This window comes from Aptenodytes forsteri, unplaced genomic scaffold, assembly GCF_000699145.1.
Source record: "Aptenodytes forsteri isolate BGI_AS27 unplaced genomic scaffold, ASM69914v1 Scaffold1, whole genome shotgun sequence".
NCBI lineage: Eukaryota > Metazoa > Chordata > Aves > Sphenisciformes > Spheniscidae > Aptenodytes > Aptenodytes forsteri.
The window spans coordinates 1,252,724-1,273,102 of NW_008795035.1; the positions used below are offsets into that span (position 1 = coordinate 1,252,724).

The 20,379-nt window shown below is 39.9% G+C and overlaps 1 protein-coding gene across 1 annotated transcript in view; it reads right to left on the minus strand.

Annotated features, from left to right (window-relative positions):
* Nucleotides 1-8,300: 8,300 nt before the first annotated feature.
* LEO1 (LEO1 homolog, Paf1/RNA polymerase II complex component) overlaps nucleotides 8,301-20,379 on the minus strand; it is a 13,083-nt gene continuing 1,004 nt past the window's right edge. The window contains exons 2-13 of the mRNA XM_009276601.2: nucleotides 20,179-20,341; nucleotides 18,580-19,305; nucleotides 18,212-18,316; nucleotides 17,364-17,458; nucleotides 16,541-16,686; nucleotides 14,806-14,890; nucleotides 14,371-14,465; nucleotides 13,960-14,094; nucleotides 13,217-13,352; nucleotides 12,724-12,910; nucleotides 12,360-12,457; nucleotides 8,301-8,454 (exon numbers count right to left, since the gene is read on the minus strand). Of these exons, the coding sequence (XP_009274876.1) occupies nucleotides 8,350-8,454; nucleotides 12,360-12,457; nucleotides 12,724-12,910; nucleotides 13,217-13,352; nucleotides 13,960-14,094; nucleotides 14,371-14,465; nucleotides 14,806-14,890; nucleotides 16,541-16,686; nucleotides 17,364-17,458; nucleotides 18,212-18,316; nucleotides 18,580-19,305; nucleotides 20,179-20,341 (2,076 nt within the window). The 3' untranslated portion in view covers nucleotides 8,301-8,349. The remainder of the gene's footprint in view (nucleotides 8,455-12,359; nucleotides 12,458-12,723; nucleotides 12,911-13,216; nucleotides 13,353-13,959; nucleotides 14,095-14,370; nucleotides 14,466-14,805; nucleotides 14,891-16,540; nucleotides 16,687-17,363; nucleotides 17,459-18,211; nucleotides 18,317-18,579; nucleotides 19,306-20,178; nucleotides 20,342-20,379) is intronic.

Genomic DNA, 20,379 nt, shown 5'->3' on the forward strand with positions numbered 1-20,379 from the left:
CTAAGGAAAATGGCAGCCCTTAAGTCCAGTAAAGTGCCAAATTACAAAATGACTCAAGTCTTCAAACGGGCAGCGCAGCATTCACAGACTTAGTTTTCCCCAGCATCTAGTAACGTCGTGCTACGGGAGGACTAAATTTTAAGACAGATAACGACATACACGGTGCTGGCTGCTACATGCCAGCGGCTACTCCAGATTTAGTGTTTGAGAAAGTCTGAGAGCCAGAGTAATCCTATTTAGTTCCGAGAGATCAAACAGTATTTGTAAAAGGGTAACATATCCACAGATTAGTGAAATGTTTTCAGTTTAAGTGTGGTCACTTTGCAATCATGTTCAGAAAGCACTTTCATCTGGAGATATGAAGAAAGTTTTTGACCGTGTCCAGAGACATTAGAATTACGTGAAAAATAGACATTCATATGTGTGAATATATATGAAAAAAAACTGTGAATGGTATTCATAAAACACCGATCCCCCCTTACCTACCCCTCACGCACATTTTGACTCACTTACTGGTACAGGAAGGTTCTCCCACGTGTTATCAAGCGGGGGAACACATCAACAGAGCACAGCATCTCTTTCTTAGCAAAGAAAAGCCCATCCATATGCTCTAACGATCAGCTTTTCTAAACAAGGTTTTCTTCAGAAGGAAGAAAGTATTTAAAGATACTACTAAATTACCACCAGTTGATTAAGCAGACAAAGTCCATGCTGATATTCTCTACAATTAATTCACAGTGAATCTAAAATGATGCACCGATGCGAGTGTCTCACAACCCAGCACACAGCCGCATGCCTAACCGTACCTGCAGTTACAGGCATTAACAGTTCTGAAGAGCTTCCCAAAGCTCATTGTTGACAAGGTCCTTAACAAATAGCTTAGATATGAAACTTCCAAGTCCTTCCTCTTAATTCTTTGTGCTCTGCCACTACTATGAAAATAGCAGCATCATTCAGCTCACAACAGAAAAGCCTCCGCCCAAGGCAACTGTGAATGAACTGCTTCCAAAGGAAAATGCAGTCCGCTTAGATCACAGGAACATCACGCTCAGTGGAGTGAGCTGACTGCAGCATCAAACCACAGACATCACCTGAAGGGCAGGAGGGGACCCTTCCGAAGGAGCTTTCCACCCCACACTTTCCAAAAGCAGAAAACCACTGCCCGTGCAGATCCTGGGAAAACATTATCTAAATGGTTACAGCAGACACAAACCTAATTATCAAACCAGACAAGCACCATAAATAACCTAAATAGATGCACAGATGTTACTTCTGTGATAAGAACAGGGGCAGTTAGAGCTGCAGAAAACTCTGGATCTCATTCAGCTGATATAAGACAACTCCCGCTATCCTTGAATATTCATTCCCCTACCCCGTGATTTTTTCATCCCATTGCAATTAAGTATATTTAAACTCAGACATGGCATGTTCGTACCCATCAGGTTTTTTTATTTACAGCAACATCCTATCCGACATGTCCATAGAGTAAGAGCAGCCAGATCAAGTCAGTTGGCTGTCAAGATGAAAATCTATTCTCCATGTATATCCCAGTATCCATGACTAAGCATGACTGCAAGAGAAGAAGGTGCCCTTGAGTTTAGCTGAAGATATAATCCCGTATTGGAATGCTTTGACTCCGTTGGACAGCAATGTTTTAAGGGTGCTGTGCTCAGCGGGACTTCTCTTTCCTAAACTGAAGGTTAAACACGCTCACAGAAACTGACTGGGCGCCAGAACTCGCTGCCTCTGTAATGCTGCATTCCTCGCTCTGGGCTCTGACGGACTATTCAAAACCTGCCCATATGGCAGCTGTATTGCCGCTCGCTGGCTCATTCCCTAAATCCTTGGAAAAGTTTCAGTACAGACCTGAAATTAATACTGACAGTGACCAGGCACGTCCTGTAACTGCACACTTCATTGGGTGCCGAAATGAAGACCAATTTGTCTTGATAACTTTAGAGAAGAGAACAGCTAGTAACAAATTCCTGTATTTCTGCTGAAGGTACTTGTCTATCTTTTCCTCCCCGAGTGTGCTTTATTTGCACACCCTACTTCAGAAAAAGACGACTTATTTTCCCAGGGAACCCAATCCCCCCCTTACCTGAAACAAATGAATCTCTTGGTTTTATAGCAATGCCTAGTCACACAGTGACAAGTCAAGGCTGAGTTTGTGTTTTCACTGTACAACACATTTCTTGGATCTTTTACAAACCTACCATAAAAACTCACCAGGGACTGTAACAGGCTTTATACACCCTCATTAGACGAACAGACAGATTTTTTTCCTTAAGACAGCTTTCACATCCTAGACGGAGCACCTACAGTTCACTGGGTTAAGGATCCTGTGTATTTATTCTGGAAGCTGACCATTTTATCTCTACGATACTTTAGCTTGGCTTGGCTATCCTTCACCATAAGCCCAAACACTTCTGAAAGCGTCAACCCTCCTTAAAAACCACAGGCCTGTCAAGTCAACTCGCTGACTTGAAGGCTGCTCCCCTCTAAATCGATTTCCATTCATTGTTACATGTAGACCATTGCAATGTACATCTTAGGTATATTAGACCATTTATGACTGTTACAAAACTTACATACTTTCCTGAAACTGTAATGTGAAAGTTTAGCCTTCATCAGTTTAACTCTTTTTAAAATACAGGAGGTTGCTACGGGATCAAACGTCTTTACTGTAGGTACTGCAAGACTTTGATCTGTATCCTATGTTCTCCCACTAGGTTGATGTAAATGTACTTAGTCCCAACATAAGAACGTGTCCCGGTCATTCTCGGAAGACTGATTTAAGAATCCAAACATATTTGGGCCAAAATTTGCAGTTCTATGAAACCATAAGCTTTTTCCATTGGACTAAGACTATCTACGTTCAATAAGCACCGGTGTAAGTTCCAAGAACAGAGGAACACCATCTACGTCCAAGGCAATTCACAGAACTGTTGGGAAGAACAACAGACAAACGTTTTTAGTCTGTAAGCTAACACTCCACTATTTCTGTCCTCGTTATTTAAGCCTCTTGTTTCATCATCAGACATGAAGCTGTAAATGATCACCAAGGCTTCTCAAAATGACAGCAGGTATTTTGCATTTTTTTCCAAAGGAAGAATATTCTCATTTCCTTTCCTAATCACCAGAAAAACCTGTACTGAGAGACACAACACAGAAAATTCAATCCAAAAGACAAATTACTGATCTGACATACATAGCGTAGCAACGTGGTTATGGAAAAGGGGTAGTAACTCAAGTTGCGTTAATGTTAATAGAAAATGAGGTATCCTCTAAGAAAAATGTGAACTATCTTTACTGAAAGAAAGATACCTTTCAGAGTCTAGATTAACTGTTTCCCTTAAATCAACACAGATTAACTTGCTTGCAAGAAAGGAGAAAACCCCCTAACATTATCAGGTGTGGATTTGGAAATGTGCAAGCTGCCCAGGGTCAATTTTAAATTGTGTGATCTTGATCAATTTGAACTGTGATCTTGGCATTTGAGCTTCTTCCAGTTACTTTTGAGAGGGAAAAACAAGAAAAGAAAAACCAACCAACCAACCATGTTTTAGCCACAACACTTTGGCTTGATCCTTCCTTATCTTCTCTGGGATACACTCCTCCCTTCACAAATATAGCATAGTCCAAGTAGCAGTTCATTTTAAGCTAAAAACTTATGACTGGGAGATAGGAAGCTCATGCAGTTTAAATACAGTTACCTTGTTCTATGCCAGTAAACAAACCTCAAAGCTGCTGGCAGCAAATATGACCAGAACCAACACTGGACCAGCAGCTATAGCAGGATTCTAGAGCTCAAAGTTACACCCCCCAACCGAGCACGTGAACAGTAAATACAAGTGTACTAAACACCTGAATGGAAGGGCTGGTACTGCTGCTACCAAAACCCCAATGTTTATTTCATAATGAATATATTACATATCGAAAATGAGAGTGCTCCTTCAGCACCCATGTAAATTTTCCAAAAATGGACTTATCATAAGATCAATACTGAGTCTTATTGTAAGAACCTGTCCTGTACAGAATGTTTATCATACATCTTTACACTCGATGGAAAAAAAAAAAACAACCCTCAGAAAACTGCCAAATTACCAGGCTAAGATTAACACCTCACTTCCACAGTTATATTCTGAAGTGAGGTATCTTGCAAAGAACAAGAAAAGCATGAAACAATATAAAATGAGATATAATCTGACGCAGTCACAGGATGTAAAGAAGAGAGTATGTTAGTTAATACTTCCACTGTTTTATAAGATTTTATTTATATTTACAATAAATAAAGAACACAACATGCTACTGCTTCCCAGAAAATTTCAACATAACCCAGAGACATGAAGTTACGCCTGTTGGTAAGCTGGCTCTGCCACCTCTCATTTCTTCAAGACTAAGCCTTAATGGGAAAAAAACCCAGACCAAAACAAAAACCACTTTCTGAAGTTAAGCTCCCACTTTAATAACTGAGTTTTTCCAAATATCAGCCCAGTAAACTAAGATTCATAGGGTAAAAATACCCTTTAAAAACAACCACCAAAAACCTCAAGAAACCAGAAAGTGTTGTCAAATAATTTTTTCCTTTTTTTTTTTCCCCAAATAAAAAGGCTTTGTGTCAGAGAATCATTTCAGCACAGATGTACTTAATTTTATGTTATTTTTGCAACTACTTAGCTTATATAATTCCTCAGAATGCCCAGGAGTTTTAAAGCAATTAAAGATACAAGCTAGTAATCAATACCAGTTTGTAGCTTTTCTGCAAGTCTTTCATGTCCAGACAAGTATTAAAAAGCCCGAGCTCAAGTCAAAGGGCATCACATTGCTCTCCAAGAAACACTTCCAAGTCAAGCCAGAGGCAAGCTCCTGAGCGTTAGAGTAGCCCATTTAAGTTTCACAAGTGTATGACATTACACCTCTTATAGCAAAAATGAAAAGAACATTTATCAGAAAGAAACCATCTTCTCAACCATTCCCCTGTAACAACCTCTGTACATTTGACCGCCCCCAGACAGCCTGATCAGCAGTCTAGCACTGTTAAACAAAAGCACTCTACTGGCACGGGCTGACACCGAGGACCCCCCTGCCTCCTGGCTGAGAAATAAATACCCGTGACTTCATAGGAAGGTCACCATCTCATGTTTAACACATTCCTCAGGCTGCAGCTTCCTATCAGGGCTGAGCTAAAACGCGCGGCCATATACAGGATCTGTCCAGCTCCACCTCTGCTTCCCCTTGCACCACCTCAAGGCACAGCTGACTCTTCAGTGTGCCAGTTCAGGCAGCTACACCAGGAGAAAACGAGTCACTTCTTTCTGCACGGTCAGGGTAAGCTTTCAAAAGAAAGCCAAGTCAACGTTCACCTCTGCCGAAGAGATCACCCTTCCCTGATGTCCCCCAAGTCACGACCACGCCAACTGACTGAGCTGGCTCCGATGCTCCCACGGCCAACAAGGCAGTTCTGCAGGCATGCCTGGCAGAAAACACAGGCACTCAGCAGAAAAGAAATCTCCTGACAGTTTAGCAAGGTGACTCACTGAGCTGGGCTAGATACAGCCAGCGCTGCCGCTAGGAAGGGCGAAGGACTGCATGGGCAGCTGCTCCTTTCGGTGGGCACTCCCCGATCCATCAGGTGTGCTGCAACACGACCACCACGCCAAGTTGCACGGCTAGGATGGAGCAAAACGGCTGGTGGAAAATGCTACCAGGTACTAGAAAGAAAACTCCAGACCAGCTGGAAACCAGGATACAGTTGAAGGATCTACTTGAAACAACAAAACTATATAGCCAAGAACAGCTTTCAGTGACTGTTTCGAGAGAATTTATCCTATATCCTGCCACTAGCCAGAAAAACTAGTGCTCACACTTTAGTAGCTTAGTATCAGCTCTTCAGAGAAACGCGTCTTTTTTGGAAGTTGTTCAAATCATGCCCTTTCTGGAAGAAGTATTCTGAGCAGTCAGTACAAGAGTAAACACGGTTCAGTCTACAGCCTCTTTCCTTTGGCTTAATATTTTTAATTTGGGTAAAATGAACCAATTCCAAGTAATTCTCTCATACTTGGAGGCTGGGAAAAGGGATAGTAAAAACTGTCTTCGAGTTAAATAAAACTATACATTAGACTCACAACTAAAAGAATACTGTGGATAAGACTAAGTTCATTCAAGTGACTTTAATTACAAGATGACTGTTAAACCAATTTAAGCTGAGAAAACACTTTCTAAAATTCCACGTTTAAATAAGACTTTAAAAGAGCAATTTACAAAAGACGACAGTGTAAAAAATTACTTCTTTTCATCTTTGTAATCCACAAAAAGCCTCATTTTTTGGAAGCTGAAGTGGACCACTTAGTAAAGGCTTAGTCAGCATCAAACCTATGAAAGCGATTAAAACATTTTCACTCTTAGGAATGTAGTAAAAATAAAAATAGCCAACACTTTAATTAAACTGACATAAACGCAAACACATCACCAGTGAAATGGCGGTGTGTTTCTATACACCAACTTCGTTGTTTAAGAGGTATCTGGGAGGCTTTTATGTGAAAGTACAGCATGTTACATCCACACAGAACGAGCCCCTTTGAATACAGGTGGCTTCTTCCCGAGAAGGTTACAAATGAAAAGCAGGTAACCTCATGTAAGGAAGAGGTCTCCCGACAGAGGTCTAAACTAAGGAGGATTACAGGGTCAAAATTCCCGCAGACGGAGAAAGGTTTCATCTGCACATTAAAGAGACACAGGAACTCGTAGATAACAATTTAATTATAGAAAAAAAGAACAGTTTCTCAGGCACTCAGACTTCCGAGTTGAAATTTTTCACTTTGTTTTCATACTTGCAAATGTCTACGCTGCAGTCAGCTGCTCAGCAGAATATATTAACACGTGCAGAGCTCCGTGCTACTGCAGCTAGAACGCTTCCCGTACCTTCCAGGCAGGAGAAATGGAGGTAGAGTAATTTGATAAACTACTAGCCTAATTAAAGATGACAAAAGCAAGATGTCCAGGTTGAAAGCTGTATCTCAAAGAACGAGGGAATGTCACGAGAGCAAAATGGTCACTGAGGCACTTGCACCCTTCTACTGTTTTATAAAAAAGCAGAATTCAGCTGGGCAGGAGAGAGGTGGGCAACAGCCCTTCTTATAGAACTGTCAGCTACTTTATTTCATCTTACGCAACACAAATCCACATAATAAACTTTTCACAGCATCAGTCAATGGTTTTGATTAAAGAGGCGTTAAGCTAATTCTGTTTTCTTCCCGTTACCTCTTTCAAGTCGCACCCAAGCTCTGTAGGACTGTGTGAAGTCAGTTAAAAAAGCAACACAGACAACATCTGAATGCTCTCTCACCACCGAGAGAAACTACGTATTGTGTATTTCATCTTGGAAAGAAAGCGTGGAAAAGTTCGGATATTTCTTGTAGCTTTTCCCCACTTTACAACTGGTATTGCATCATCAAATAAGGTGTTTAGAAATAGCGTAAAAGCAGCAATGATTCCGTCCAGAACATTCTCCTTCAGTGACTTCCCAGCTAAACAAACCTATTTATAAAACTCACCAGGAACAATAGGAAATAGCACCATAAGGATTAGATGAAATTATGAGACACTACTGTTAGGATATATTTTTGCGCTGTGGTTCACTTCACCTTTTAAAGGAGACTTTCATCTCTGCTTACAGAAATTGCTTAGTTTTGTTTAAATAAGTGCTTTTACTCTGACATTTACATCATGAGCATGTGCCAATTATTATTATTATTATTGTTGTTGTTGTTATTATTAATGCTCAGGCAAGATGCAGATTTTCATTCTGGGCTTCAATGCATGAAAAATAAATGTCTTCTGTGATCAGTTAACTATTCTAATGGCAGGAACTTCACAGTTTACTCAAACATGCTAAGAAATATTTTCAGTCATCAAAATATACCAGCATAGTAATGTACTGTCCACAGTCAACAGGAAACAAGGAATATCTAGGAAAAAAACAGAATTGTACTGTACCACTCATATGTTCTTCCAACCCTTCCATGCAAACGGTAAGCTAAATCGCCATACCCTTGTCAGGCAAACTTATCATTCAAGCATTCTATAGAGATTAGAATGGTTTCTCCTAATGAACTCAGTAAAAATCACTGATTAATTCACTTGGATAACTAGTTACTACAATTCTCAAAACAAAATGTACTGTGCAAGATAAGAAACGGCACTGTGATGATCCCTGGTGCAACAGTTGCTACAATAAGAGAAAAATCTTAAAAGATAAAAGGAAGTCAAAAAACTTTATTCACACCAGAAACACAGACTTCAAAATATATATAAAAAAAAAAAATCAACTTTTGTGCTTCCTTAATATTAATCGTCATCTTCTTCCTCTTCATCGCTGATCACGTATTTCTTATGCTTCTTACTTGCTTTGTCATCATCCTCTGCTTTTCTCTTTCCAGAAGGTTCACCTTCCTAAAGGCAAAAAAGGACAAAAATAAACCAACACACTTCAAGCTAAAATAAAAAACTCAGAAGAAGAACAAAAAGACCAAAATTTTGCTTTCTTGTAAGAAAAGCAAAATTATTAGTTCTAGTTTTTCTATTTTGTGCTACTGTGATGCAGGACTGCTTATGTATCGGTAAGTTCAGTCAACGTGGCTACCAGTCTCAAACCCCGACCTGAGAGGGTCCACAATACAGCTGCAGCTCCATTTACCTCAACGGACATGCAACCATCTCTGCTTCAAACTGAACTACGGCATGGAAGTAATTTGTGTCATAATCTGGATTTACGGCATGTGCAGTATCATTCTCAGCAAGTCTTACGAGCATGGGCAATTCCTAGAATTTGTAGTGACTTTTTCAACATGCAGAAGCTCTCTCTTCGGGCAGCCTGGGTAGCTTTGCTAAGTTTTCAGATGATTGACACTTGTATGCCCTAAATTACAGCTACTGAAGCAAAGAAATTCATTAAGTGGGTAGGCATTTTGTTTGTTCATTAAACAAAACACTAAACCACTCTCTGGCATAAAGGAAAAAGACTGATGAGAAACCACTAGTGCTGAGGATCACCACCAGTTTACAGTCCAAGAAATAGAGTAGTTCAGGAGGCTTCAAAGCTGGTCAAAGGAACTCAAATCATTGAGTTAATTATGGTATTGCTTGCAAACGGGTAATGACTTTTATAGGCTGGATGCCCAATTTTTAGCACCTAAACATAGAGGCAACAGGTTGATTTTTATTCCATGTGCATTTACACCAGTTCAGTTTAAATCATCCTTCCAAACAACATTTTAAATCAGAATGCTACGAAAATGTTTAATCAAACTACAAATCCCTAGTTGTTAATACAAAACTCATCAATTTTGACATGAAGAACAAGTGGTAACTCAATTATTGTTTAAAAAGAAGACTATCTTTAAAAATACCCTCAAGTCTAAGTAACCTCATCCCTTTTTCCATTTGTTGGTTTTGGGTTTTTTTTTTTAAAAAGCAACACATATTACCTGCATTTTAAGAAGCAGCAAAGATTGAGTTTAATGTTTAGTTAACTTTAATGAATTATTAGAGTCCCAGAACTCTAATGAATATTTTTTTATTCAAAGCGTTTTATTCTATATTAACATATTAAGTTAGTACAGTGAGAATCTCAGTTAGGAATGAATTTTAAGCATGGAAAACAGACATTAGTAGGGGTGGGAATCTCAATGATGGCTTCTTCCTCAGAACAAGCATTCTCTTGTAATCTAGCTAGGGTATTGTTAAATGATTCATCTTCCTGTTTAGCAGAATTACCATAATTAATGGGGATAAAGTAAAACTACTTGCCGTGTGGTGATCAAGTGTATTAATAATAGATTGATGTTTTCAGTAATGGTAACAAATTATTACCCGGACAAAGATTTGCGCTGTGTTGTTGACTGACAGCACATAAAAGCACGTCTGCGTACAAGGAAGTCCGTGTTTCACGTATGCGGATACGTATTACAAATACCGTACTTCCTACGTGGTGGCTGAAAGTAAGTAGTGGTGCATCACTGGTTTTTTGCTCGTAATACTGTAGCACCCCTCCGTGGCCCTGATGGGAATATTACCTTTAAGTCACGTAATTTTAAAATGGAGGCTATTGTTCCTCAAGCAGCAGAGAAATGCTGCTGACTAGACCTTTTCTTCCGAGAGACTGGAATTGCAAAGTCCTGACGTTGCTATGTCATAAACCAACAACTAGTAGTGTCTTACAAATAAACAATTCAATCTCCACTAACACACACTAGCAGAGCTCACAAAATTACAGTTTTGTCTACATGCCTCGCTATGGCTGTCTCCAGGATTACTGTCATATTTTCCGAAATATTAATTTTTCCTCACTGTATAATAAAAAGCCAGAATCTATGTCTTTAAAAGAAAAACTAATTTTTACTTCTGCTTCGTATTACAATGCCTGTTAGTGCAAATACTCAGCTGACAGTAGAAGAGGAGTAGTGTCACGGCAGCAAGAACATGCATTCAGAATGTAGCCAACATCCAACAGGCTGGGAAACGAGACATGCCTCCCGAGAAGCTTACAGGAAGCACAGTACAGAAATGCAAATGAGAACAAGCTTGCTCCTTCAAAAATTAAGATTTCTTACATTATAGAGGTATGTGTCATACCAAAAACTGTCATACGTCGGTCATTTTTAAACACAACTTTGGAATTTCAGCAGCTGTGATTACAGAAGTCTGACATGCATTCATTCACTAGAAGGACACATAGCAAACCACGCTGCAAAATTACTCTGTTAAGAAGAAAGGGATGTTTTATTATGGAAGCCTCTGAAATTCAAGAATAAGGTTCTAGCCACTTCAGCAGCTATTAGAGTAGCACACTAGGTATGACTGTAGGAAATCAACTGAAAGAAATCTTAGGGCAATAGTTAAAATAATTTAAACATTTAAAAATAATCTCTTAAAGGAAATGGTGATATAAAGCATTAAAAAAATATTCCATAAGCTTACACTGACCGACTCAAACTTCCTTTTTTTAAACTTCTGCATGATAATTCTATGCATAAACATTTAAATAAAATATAATTTACAGTAAAACAGGACAGGGAGATTAATCAAACTAGCATGCCAGTGTAAAAACATCTCTCATAACCTACAAGGCAGTAATAAGAACCTATGAAGCTAAGTTAATTTGTATTTATTGTTCTGCCACGTAAGTGAAGGTGACTATCGGCAGAGCTCCGGTGTGTCCAAACTACCGCTCCTAAACCACGCTTGGCTTGAGAGAAATGCAAGCACGGCTGCAACTTGGGGCTGCACTGTATTGATCAACAGCAAGATTACAGTAATACAGAGCTGGCAATGTCTAAAAGAAAGCAAACTAATGGGCTACTAAAACCAAGCAGGCCAAACACCTGACCCAACCCAAATCCCTCTTGAACAGGGCAGTGGGAAGCCTGGGAGCCAGAGTCAATTGCCCTTTGTCATGAATTCCAAAGTCCCCTCTTCTTTCAGCTTCCCAAGGTACACAGTAAATGTCCTGTGGCTCTTTGCCACGGAAGCATTTTACAATGAGGAGCAAGGGTCAGGAAAATAGACTACACAGGTATAGCTGATACAGGCCAGAGTCCATATGCTTCCTGGCTCCACTTCTACCACTGGATGGAAATAGTTGTTTTAATCTCAGGAACGGTATCTGTCAATTTTGAAAAGTGTTACACTGCAGTGCTGTATCAGAAGTGACATTACTTGAAATGAACTAAACCTCAAGACGTGATATACACAAAGATTCATTTGCTTATACCCAGCAGTGGTAAATTACAAACCAATAAAACACAATTTCAGAAGACAAAACAGCATCACTGCTGTAGCTAACAGTTAACTCGATCACGGCCTCATGTTTAGGATGATACTTGGGTGATGGATAACGTCTATTTAGCAATGGACATTTACTCTTTTTAATTGAGTTTTTTAACTCTTCTATTTAAAAAGAGCAGAATTACTATGTGAAAATGCTTCCGCTATTTCCATAATAAACAGGAGAGGACCATGTAGCTTAGGAGACAACACTGCACTAAGATTCCGATATTAAGTCTTCTCACTCATTGCATAATTTTGGTAAGTCATTTTACATAACTCTGCATAAATTTTTCCGTCTTTAAATCAGCAGTAACAATAGTGACCTCCTTTGGGAATCACTCAGGTCTACGAACTAATGCAGCGTATAAGAAATTGGTGATTAATTACCGTGGAAAGCATGCCAAGTCAAATAATACATTCATCACAGCATAAATGAAACTACGAAAGTCTCAGCTTTAAAAAATTAGATTTAGTGCAGGAAATGTTCCTGACTGAAAATGAGTAGCTTAAGAACAAAATCCTTTTCTTACCTCATCACTAGTAAGTTTCTTTGCCTTGAGTAGTCTTTGTGTTTTATCTTCATCTGAGCCCTCATCACTGTCAGAAGAGTAGATTCTAGCACGTTCCTCTACAGAGAAAAATGAAAAGACAAATATTTATCTGAAATCGGTGAGGAAGAGAAACTATTAAAAATAATTATCTTACATTTAGTCCCACAAAAAGCTGGCAGAATCTAACCCCAGAGCGAACAAAATAAACTTATACGAACTGAATTCATGTCTCCTCATGTATCAAATGAACTGGCAAAATACCATCTTACCAGGACTCTCCTGTGAAATTAATCCATCTGAATCACACAGGCCCTACTTACGTGCTGGTAAGGTTTATTATTACCTCTGATGCCACCTTTGTATCTGTTTTTGATAGCTGCTAGACTGATTGCATCATCTCCCTCATCCTCTTCATCATAGCGATCAGGTTCTAAATAATTTGCACTCAGACCACGCTGATGCTGCTTCTCCCGCATTCTTCGCTGCTGAGATTCTCTACGAATGGAAGCTCTTAATCTCTCCTCTTCTTTCTGTCCAAAGAAAGAAGCAATATATAAAGACTGAGGGGAAAAAAAAAAAAAATACTGAAGAGCACCTTGTATTCTACTGTAGCTTTTGAAATAATTTCACAGCAGTGTAAAGACTGTACATAGTCTGATTTTTTTGTAATCTGTAAGGTTAAGCAAACTGCACCCCTGGCTAACAACTCTTGTCTGTAACTCCAAAATACACTCAGTTTTTCATGAAGTCATAAAACGTTCAGAAATGTTCAGCTGTATTACAGTTGTGATTCTTTAGATTAAATCAGCAGATAGGAGAGTTCCGTGCCACAATACCTTAATCATTTCTGTGCGCTGAGACTCTGGATCGCGACCTGCCATTGGCAAAATACGAATTTTCTGGGTCTTTGAACATCTATCTGCCAGAGACAGAGTCATCTTCCTGTGAGTGGCACTGTCCGTAGAGTGTGGCCTGTGAAAAAATTGCTAGGGGTTAAATACTTCGTAAAGGAATGTATCCATTTTTAAAGGACAACGGTAAGGCCAGCATACTTAAGATTTCAAAGATTCATCTGCACAGAAGTAAAAGCATCGTCCTTTTATTTATTTATTTATTCATGTGCATTGTAACGGCTACTGGAGACACCAATTCCTCTCTCAGCAAACCATGTGCAGTCCATTACCAGCCTAAATCATCATCCTCACATTTCACATCAATATCCCAAGACATAATCATCATCTCGATAGCAACTGTGCATCAGAAGAAAGGTTAATTTCAGGGAATATTAATATTCTTTCTGATTCAGATGAGGACTTGCACTTAAAAATGCAAATTAAAATATATATAAGAAAATACATGTAGCCTACATATCGCAGCGAATAGCGTATTAACCTTTCAAACTGGGACACCTAATTTAGGAAAAACCTTATCGAAAGACTGACTTTGGAAAATAGCACATCCTTATTAAACAGTTAAGCTCTGAAGGTTTACAAACTAGTATCTCTAAGTTTTACATACTAGCTACCAACACTTAATTGCAAAAGTAGTATCCACATTTGATATAGAATAGCATGTTTACCTGAAGGTTAACTTTGTCTTGAAAACAGCCTGTCCTTGTAGACCTGTCCCTTGTCTGATAAACAAATGGTTGTGATCTCCCTGTAGCGGCGCCTTGTACACGTCAAAGACCTCATTGCCCAAGTGGAGAGACATGCTTAAAAGAGATTCATGTATCAGTTACTTGAGAAAGCCACTACAATCTATTTTTTGCCTCATTTAATAAATGGAGAAAGCCTTCATGTTTCCTTTTCATATACAGCCAATAATTAGATCTCAATCCGAACTAAGCAGAGCATAAAATTTTCAAAGCACTAAAATAATTTCTGCTGTGGAGAACTGACATCAAAGTTTGTTGACCTTCCAATTTTGCACACCACGGCACTTCACTGTAAGAACTGCATTCCTTCAGTAGCAAAAAGTCCAAGCTAACCTTCCATCCGACCATTTGACTATCCGTGCATTACTTTCTCTGATCTCATTCCCTTCCTCATCTCGTCGCATCCGCCATCGTATTGTGTTTTCTACCTGTGGGGAAAAAAAAACCCAAAACACTTTTTCTAACTCATAGTAAGGAATACTGTGGTAAAATATACTCTATATAGGTCAAGAATTACAGTTAGAAAGGCTAGATAATTTGCTGCACGATGCAAAGAAATGACGGTGAAAGGTATTGCTTTTATAGGTGAAAAGCAGCCGTCAAGCCTTTTTTTAATTTATTACTAAAATGGACCAATTTTTCCCAGCACTGAACTGCTCCACACTTTCATAATCTGAACCGTAACTCAAAACACCATTTTGAAATACCTGAAACAGACTTTGAAGACATGCGGCTAGATAAGTTCAAAAAAGAAAATCAACATTATACCTTGAGTTTTAACCTAGTTCTACCCTCTTCATCAAGCATCTCCTCATCTTCAAATTCATCTTCGTAATACTGGGGATCAAAAGGTCTGCAATAAATTATATAATAGAGCCTTTACTCTTCTAAAAATTAATCCAGATTATTCTAGAGTTGTGCAAAATAACAGGTGCTTGAAAGGTTTGAATTATACACTGCACACAACAGTAGGCACTGCAGCTGCAAGACGGCCATTTCTGCAGTACCGTAATTTACTGCATTGATTCTCCACCACGGGAGGCCTACCCAAGTGTCTCCCCTACCATCAATTACAGCCACTTTAACATTCAGACCCTCTGAATGGCTCTAGCTAAAGAAAGCAAGTCTGCCTCAGAAAATACTGTTTCCTTAGTATCAGGATGATGAGGTCAGGGTTCAGTCTGGAACAAAATATATACAGTATTATACAGAGAAAATAAAAAGAAAAATTATCATCTTATAAACGTGGTGAATTAGGGATTTTCTAAGAGCACAAGCTTTGTCGTTTTTTTATTTGAATCTCAAAACCAACGAAAGGGAAAGGAAGATGAGATTGTTTTTCCCCTCTTCCCTCAAAAAACCTGAGGACGGGGGTGGGAGTGAGTGGGGGAAGGCCATTCCCTAGCCTCCTTCCTAATAGTTTCCAGGCTGCTGCAAGGGGAAGAAGTGATAAAGAGACTCTGCTACTGTGCAATTCTATTTTCAGTCCTGTCTGACCCCCAGAGATCCTCAGGACTTCTCTCACTGATTACAGCCACTACCCGGATTCTTAACAGTTCTCTCCTGAAAGAGTCCATAGCACGAAAGCCAGGAAGAATGATTTAACTAACGTATGACAAAACCAATGCTACACTGCCAGCTAACACGACTCCTATTAAACGATGCAATAAAGTTGCTTAACAAAACACTTGAAGAGACGGATTTAAGAGCAGTTTACCAGAAGTGCTGAAGGTGGGCTTTAGGGCCAAACCTATCACAAACAACTCTAATAATTTATTTTGTTTCTCCTTATCAATTCCAGAAAATTTCTTTAGCTTGGGTTAGGTAAATAGGAAAATGAGTAATCAGCCTCTTCACAGTCAAATAGCACATTTAGCACACACAAATAAAAAAGGGCTTATTCTAAAATTCAAAATGATGTTTTCACTCCAAAGTGCATAAAGATCCCATGCATTTGGCTTTCACATCTCTGAGAGTCTGAACCCATGTTTAAAATTCAAGTGATAGCATGTGCTTTCAATTAAATCATATTTTTGTTTTTTAAAGACAAAAAGTTATTCAATCAAGCTGAAACCCAAGCTCATAAGAAAATTACTCAGCACTTGATCAGACAACAACAATAGATACTACTATTGACTGGTAACAAACAAAAGCGTGCAACTTAATGTCAACTACTTTAAATAATTTGGCTTTCACATCTCAGAGTCTGAGCCCATGTTTAAAATTCAAGTGATAGCATGTGCTTTCAATTAAATCATATTTTTGTTTTTTAAAGACAAAAAGTTATTCAATCAAGCTGAAACCCAAGCTCATAAGAAAATTACTCAGCACTTGATCAGACAACAACAATAGATACTACTATTGACTGGTAACAAACAAAAGCGTGCAACTTAATGTCAACTACTTTAAATATGGCCAACATATTTAATTGTGTTACTAAAACAAAAGCAATACAGGGAAACACTAAAAAACCTCATCAATCATGTATTTAATGTGCAATTACCTGGGCTCCACGCTAAGGAAGTTGGGCAGCTTCACAAAATACAAATCATTACCCAAGTCCGTGTTTACTTTTGGTATTTCTACCTCTATTCTAGTCTCTGGAATAGGCTCTTCTTCCTGCTGTTCTTGACTCAGTCCATTCTCATCCTAATGAAAAAAAGGCGAATAGGAGCGTAAGTGAAAAAAGTCTATCTGGCTACTGGTGCTCTAATAAGCACTTACATTTTGCTTGAAGAAAAGTCATCCATATGCACAGCGAGAGATGGGGAAGCTTTGGGTGAAGGAGCTCGCACGTTTTCAGTGAAAGCAATCCAATTCAGCATTTTCATGTGCCACTTAAAGTGATTTCAAATACCAATGCAAACTCAAGAGACCAAAGACAGTAAGGAGACAGCAAAGCAGCCGACATACAGTTTTCAGCTACGCACTGGAGAGTAAATGGGGGACAACTTTTCCCAGATAAAAAAAAATATTTTTATTGTATTATCTCAAGACCCAAAATGAAAATATTTCTCAAATAGCTGTACTAAGGTACCAAAGACAGCTATGACTTTGCATTTCCCTTGATGGCAATCAAAACTACTCAGTATATTTCTTTCAAGTACAAAAAGTGGAGCAGGAATGGGGGAAGGCAGATAAATGAATCCATCTGATATCGCAGTGTATAAAACTTTAATACTTCTTTTTGCTAGGGCAAAATTATCTGTAATGCTTACTTAATGCTGTTAGTCTTTTTTTCACTAAAATATTATCAAACTCAATCAGTGTTCTGCACTTCAGAGTGGGATGGCATGTTAATTATTTAAAAAGTCAAGTCTACTCACAATGGGCTGTCCTGGAGTTGGTGGCTTGTCTTCTCCATCACTCCCTGAGGAGATGTCATCTGCACCTCCGAACAGATCCATGACATCTGCATGCTCTTGAGCAGAAAAATTACTATTTTAAAATACATATACAAGTGCGCACACCCCCCTACATGTAAGCACACTCACAGAAAAAAAGATTAACACATCCTTCACTTTTATTACCACTTAAAATTACCTACAAAGGTTAAAAATTGCGAATGTTTATGAAGACGCGTTGTTCCCCTTATCCTGAAAAACAGTTTTCCCTTGTATTTTTAAGTTAAGGATTCAAGGTATGTTTTTCTGAAAAGGCTCTATCAAATAAGAGAATCTAGCTGAAAAATGGCAACAGAAGAATCAAGAGTATAAGACCGTCCTTTACTCAAGTAAACAACTTAAATATATGTAAACAGCAACTTCATTACGCGTTTTGGAGTTTTACTTCTCAGAAGACTCAACACCTCTTTCTCAGCCAGCTAAACATCACAAAAGCCAGTACAGCTTCTCTGGGCTGCTCTGATTAGAGGCACCATTTCTTAACACCCTTCAGTAAAAATGTGCGAAACATGACATTCGCAAAAGAAAAGCTCTGTCTCTCATGAAGGAAAATGAAAAACTGATAGAGCTAACTAGAGATAATCAGCAGAAACGCAGCGTGTACTTCCCCACACAGAATTCTTGCTGTGCTGTTTTGTTATTTCCATGGCACTATAGTTACACCGTATAGCAAGCGCTATCAACTTTATCAAGTTCTGTAGCAGATGAATGGCGCGCTTAAGATGAGGATTAAATGAACCAAATCCCCACAAAACAACGCCACCATTTACCTTTCTGTCCTTCTGTATCGCTGTCCACTTCTGAATCCGATGCAATCGGTTTCTTTCGCTTCATTCGCAGAACTTCATCTTCGCTATCGCTGCCCCTTGCAGACTCTACTAAGGAGCATAATTAGTCTCAGCAAATGAAAAATTTTGTTCCACGTTATTTTAAAATTCCTTTGTACTAATAAGTTGAGTCAGATGAAAAGGAATTTAGAAGTGCTGCATAAAAAAAAACATTACAAAGATGACCATAGTTGAAAGCTACGTGATTAATGCCTTTACATTGAAGTCTGAATCTTTTCAGGCCAATATAAATGAAACAATAAAGAGAGATCAAACCAGAAGCAAATTATTACCACTGCATTCAGTCCTACCAGATTTATGCTCTTGGTCCTCCTCATCGGAGTGCTGGGGCCTTTCGTCATCGTCAGAGTTCTGCATCTTCTCCTCGTCAGAATGCTGGGCCCTTTCGTCATCATCCGAGTTCTGCATCTTCTCCTCGTCTGAGACCTGCGGCCTCTCCTCATCATCGGAGTTCTGCATTTTCTCCTCGTCCGAGTTCTGGAGTCTCTCCTCATCGTCAGACATCTGCGGCCTCTCATCTTCATCAGAGTTCTGCACCTTCTCCTCATCATCAGAGTTCTGCTGCCTCTCCTCGTCGTCAGAGTTCTGCTGCCTCTCCTCGTCGTCTGACTGATCGCTTTTGTCCTCCTTGCCCCACTTCTCATCCTCTGAATGTGCTTTTTCAGAACCATCACCCTCTGAATGATGACTGCCTTCATCCGACCCATGCCCGCGATCATCCTCTTCATCATCGTGAGCAGCTTCTGAAACGCTGTGCTGGTCCACGTCTGACTGATCGTTATCTTCACGCTCAGAATGTCCCGAAGCTTCAGATCGATTGTAGGATCTTTCCGAGTGGTTGTCACTCCCTGTGTGATGGGATGCCCCTTCATCCTCACTATCATCTCCAAATAACTCCTTATTACTCGGTTTTATCGCCTCCCTGTCATCATCCTGGTCACTGTCGCTTCCAGAAGCATTGCTACCAGAGCCAGCATTCTCCTGATCGGAATCAGATTCAGAGCCAGAATCGGAATCTGCAAAACAAACATCACCCTTTCAAGGGTTAAAATGTCCCTACAAGGATGCACGTAAGATGATGGGCATTCATTTAAAAAAAAAAAAAAAAACAACCCAATAAACCCAGAGAGAGAACTTACAGAGCTGTAAGGAAGAACTATAAAAGTTACCTAGAACAATAAAATAAAATGCCTACTAATAAAGGCACAGCCAATGAAGGACACAACGGAAAATAACGGATGCCACATAAAGTTTCAAACCACCAGCTGTTGTCTAAGATTCTGAAGTTGTAGGAAGAATAAGCAATTATACAACGGTAAAGAAAATAAAATTCGAAACAGCGAGGGCTTAAAATAAGCGAATACATACACAGGGCTTATGAGATCCTACAAATCTAAAACCGTCACCGTTTCTTTAGTCCAAGTTGGCCTGTGTACCCTGACACGTTTGTTACAACGGAGCTACTCTTGAACGCGGAGGTTGTTGGACGCAGTTTCAAGCAGGGAAAGAAAAAGGAACATCTGCCTTGACAAATAATTGACAGAAACCAGGCCAAGCGCTTTAAAAACATACAAATGACTTAAATCGGGAGGCGTCCCAGCGTGTTTCCTTAGACGCCGACGACAGCTGAAACCTTCCCAGGTAAGAAGGGGCAAAGGGGCCACACGCCCGGTTCTCGCCCTCTCAAACCCCAAGGGCTCCAAGCGCGCAGGCGGCTCGAGGTCACCCCGCTCAGAAGCGCCCTTCGCGAGCCAAGCGCTTTAAAAACATACAAATGACTTAAATCGGGAGGCGTCCCAGCGTGTTTCCTTAGACGCCGACGACAGCTGAAACCTTCCCAGGTAAGAAGGGGCAAAGGGGCCACACGCCCGGTTCTCGCCCTCTCAAACCCCAAGGGCTCCAAGCGCGCAGGCGGCTCGAGGTCACCCCGCTCAGAAGCGCCCTTCGCCTTTGTCCCGACCGCGAGGCTCCCGCGGCGGCGGGGGGAGACGCTCGCCGCACGAAACGCTCGCCGCACGCTGCTTCCTCCCCGCTGGGAGACCGGGGTCTTCCCTTCAGAGCGCAAAAGGGGAGCGCTGGAGGAACCAGAG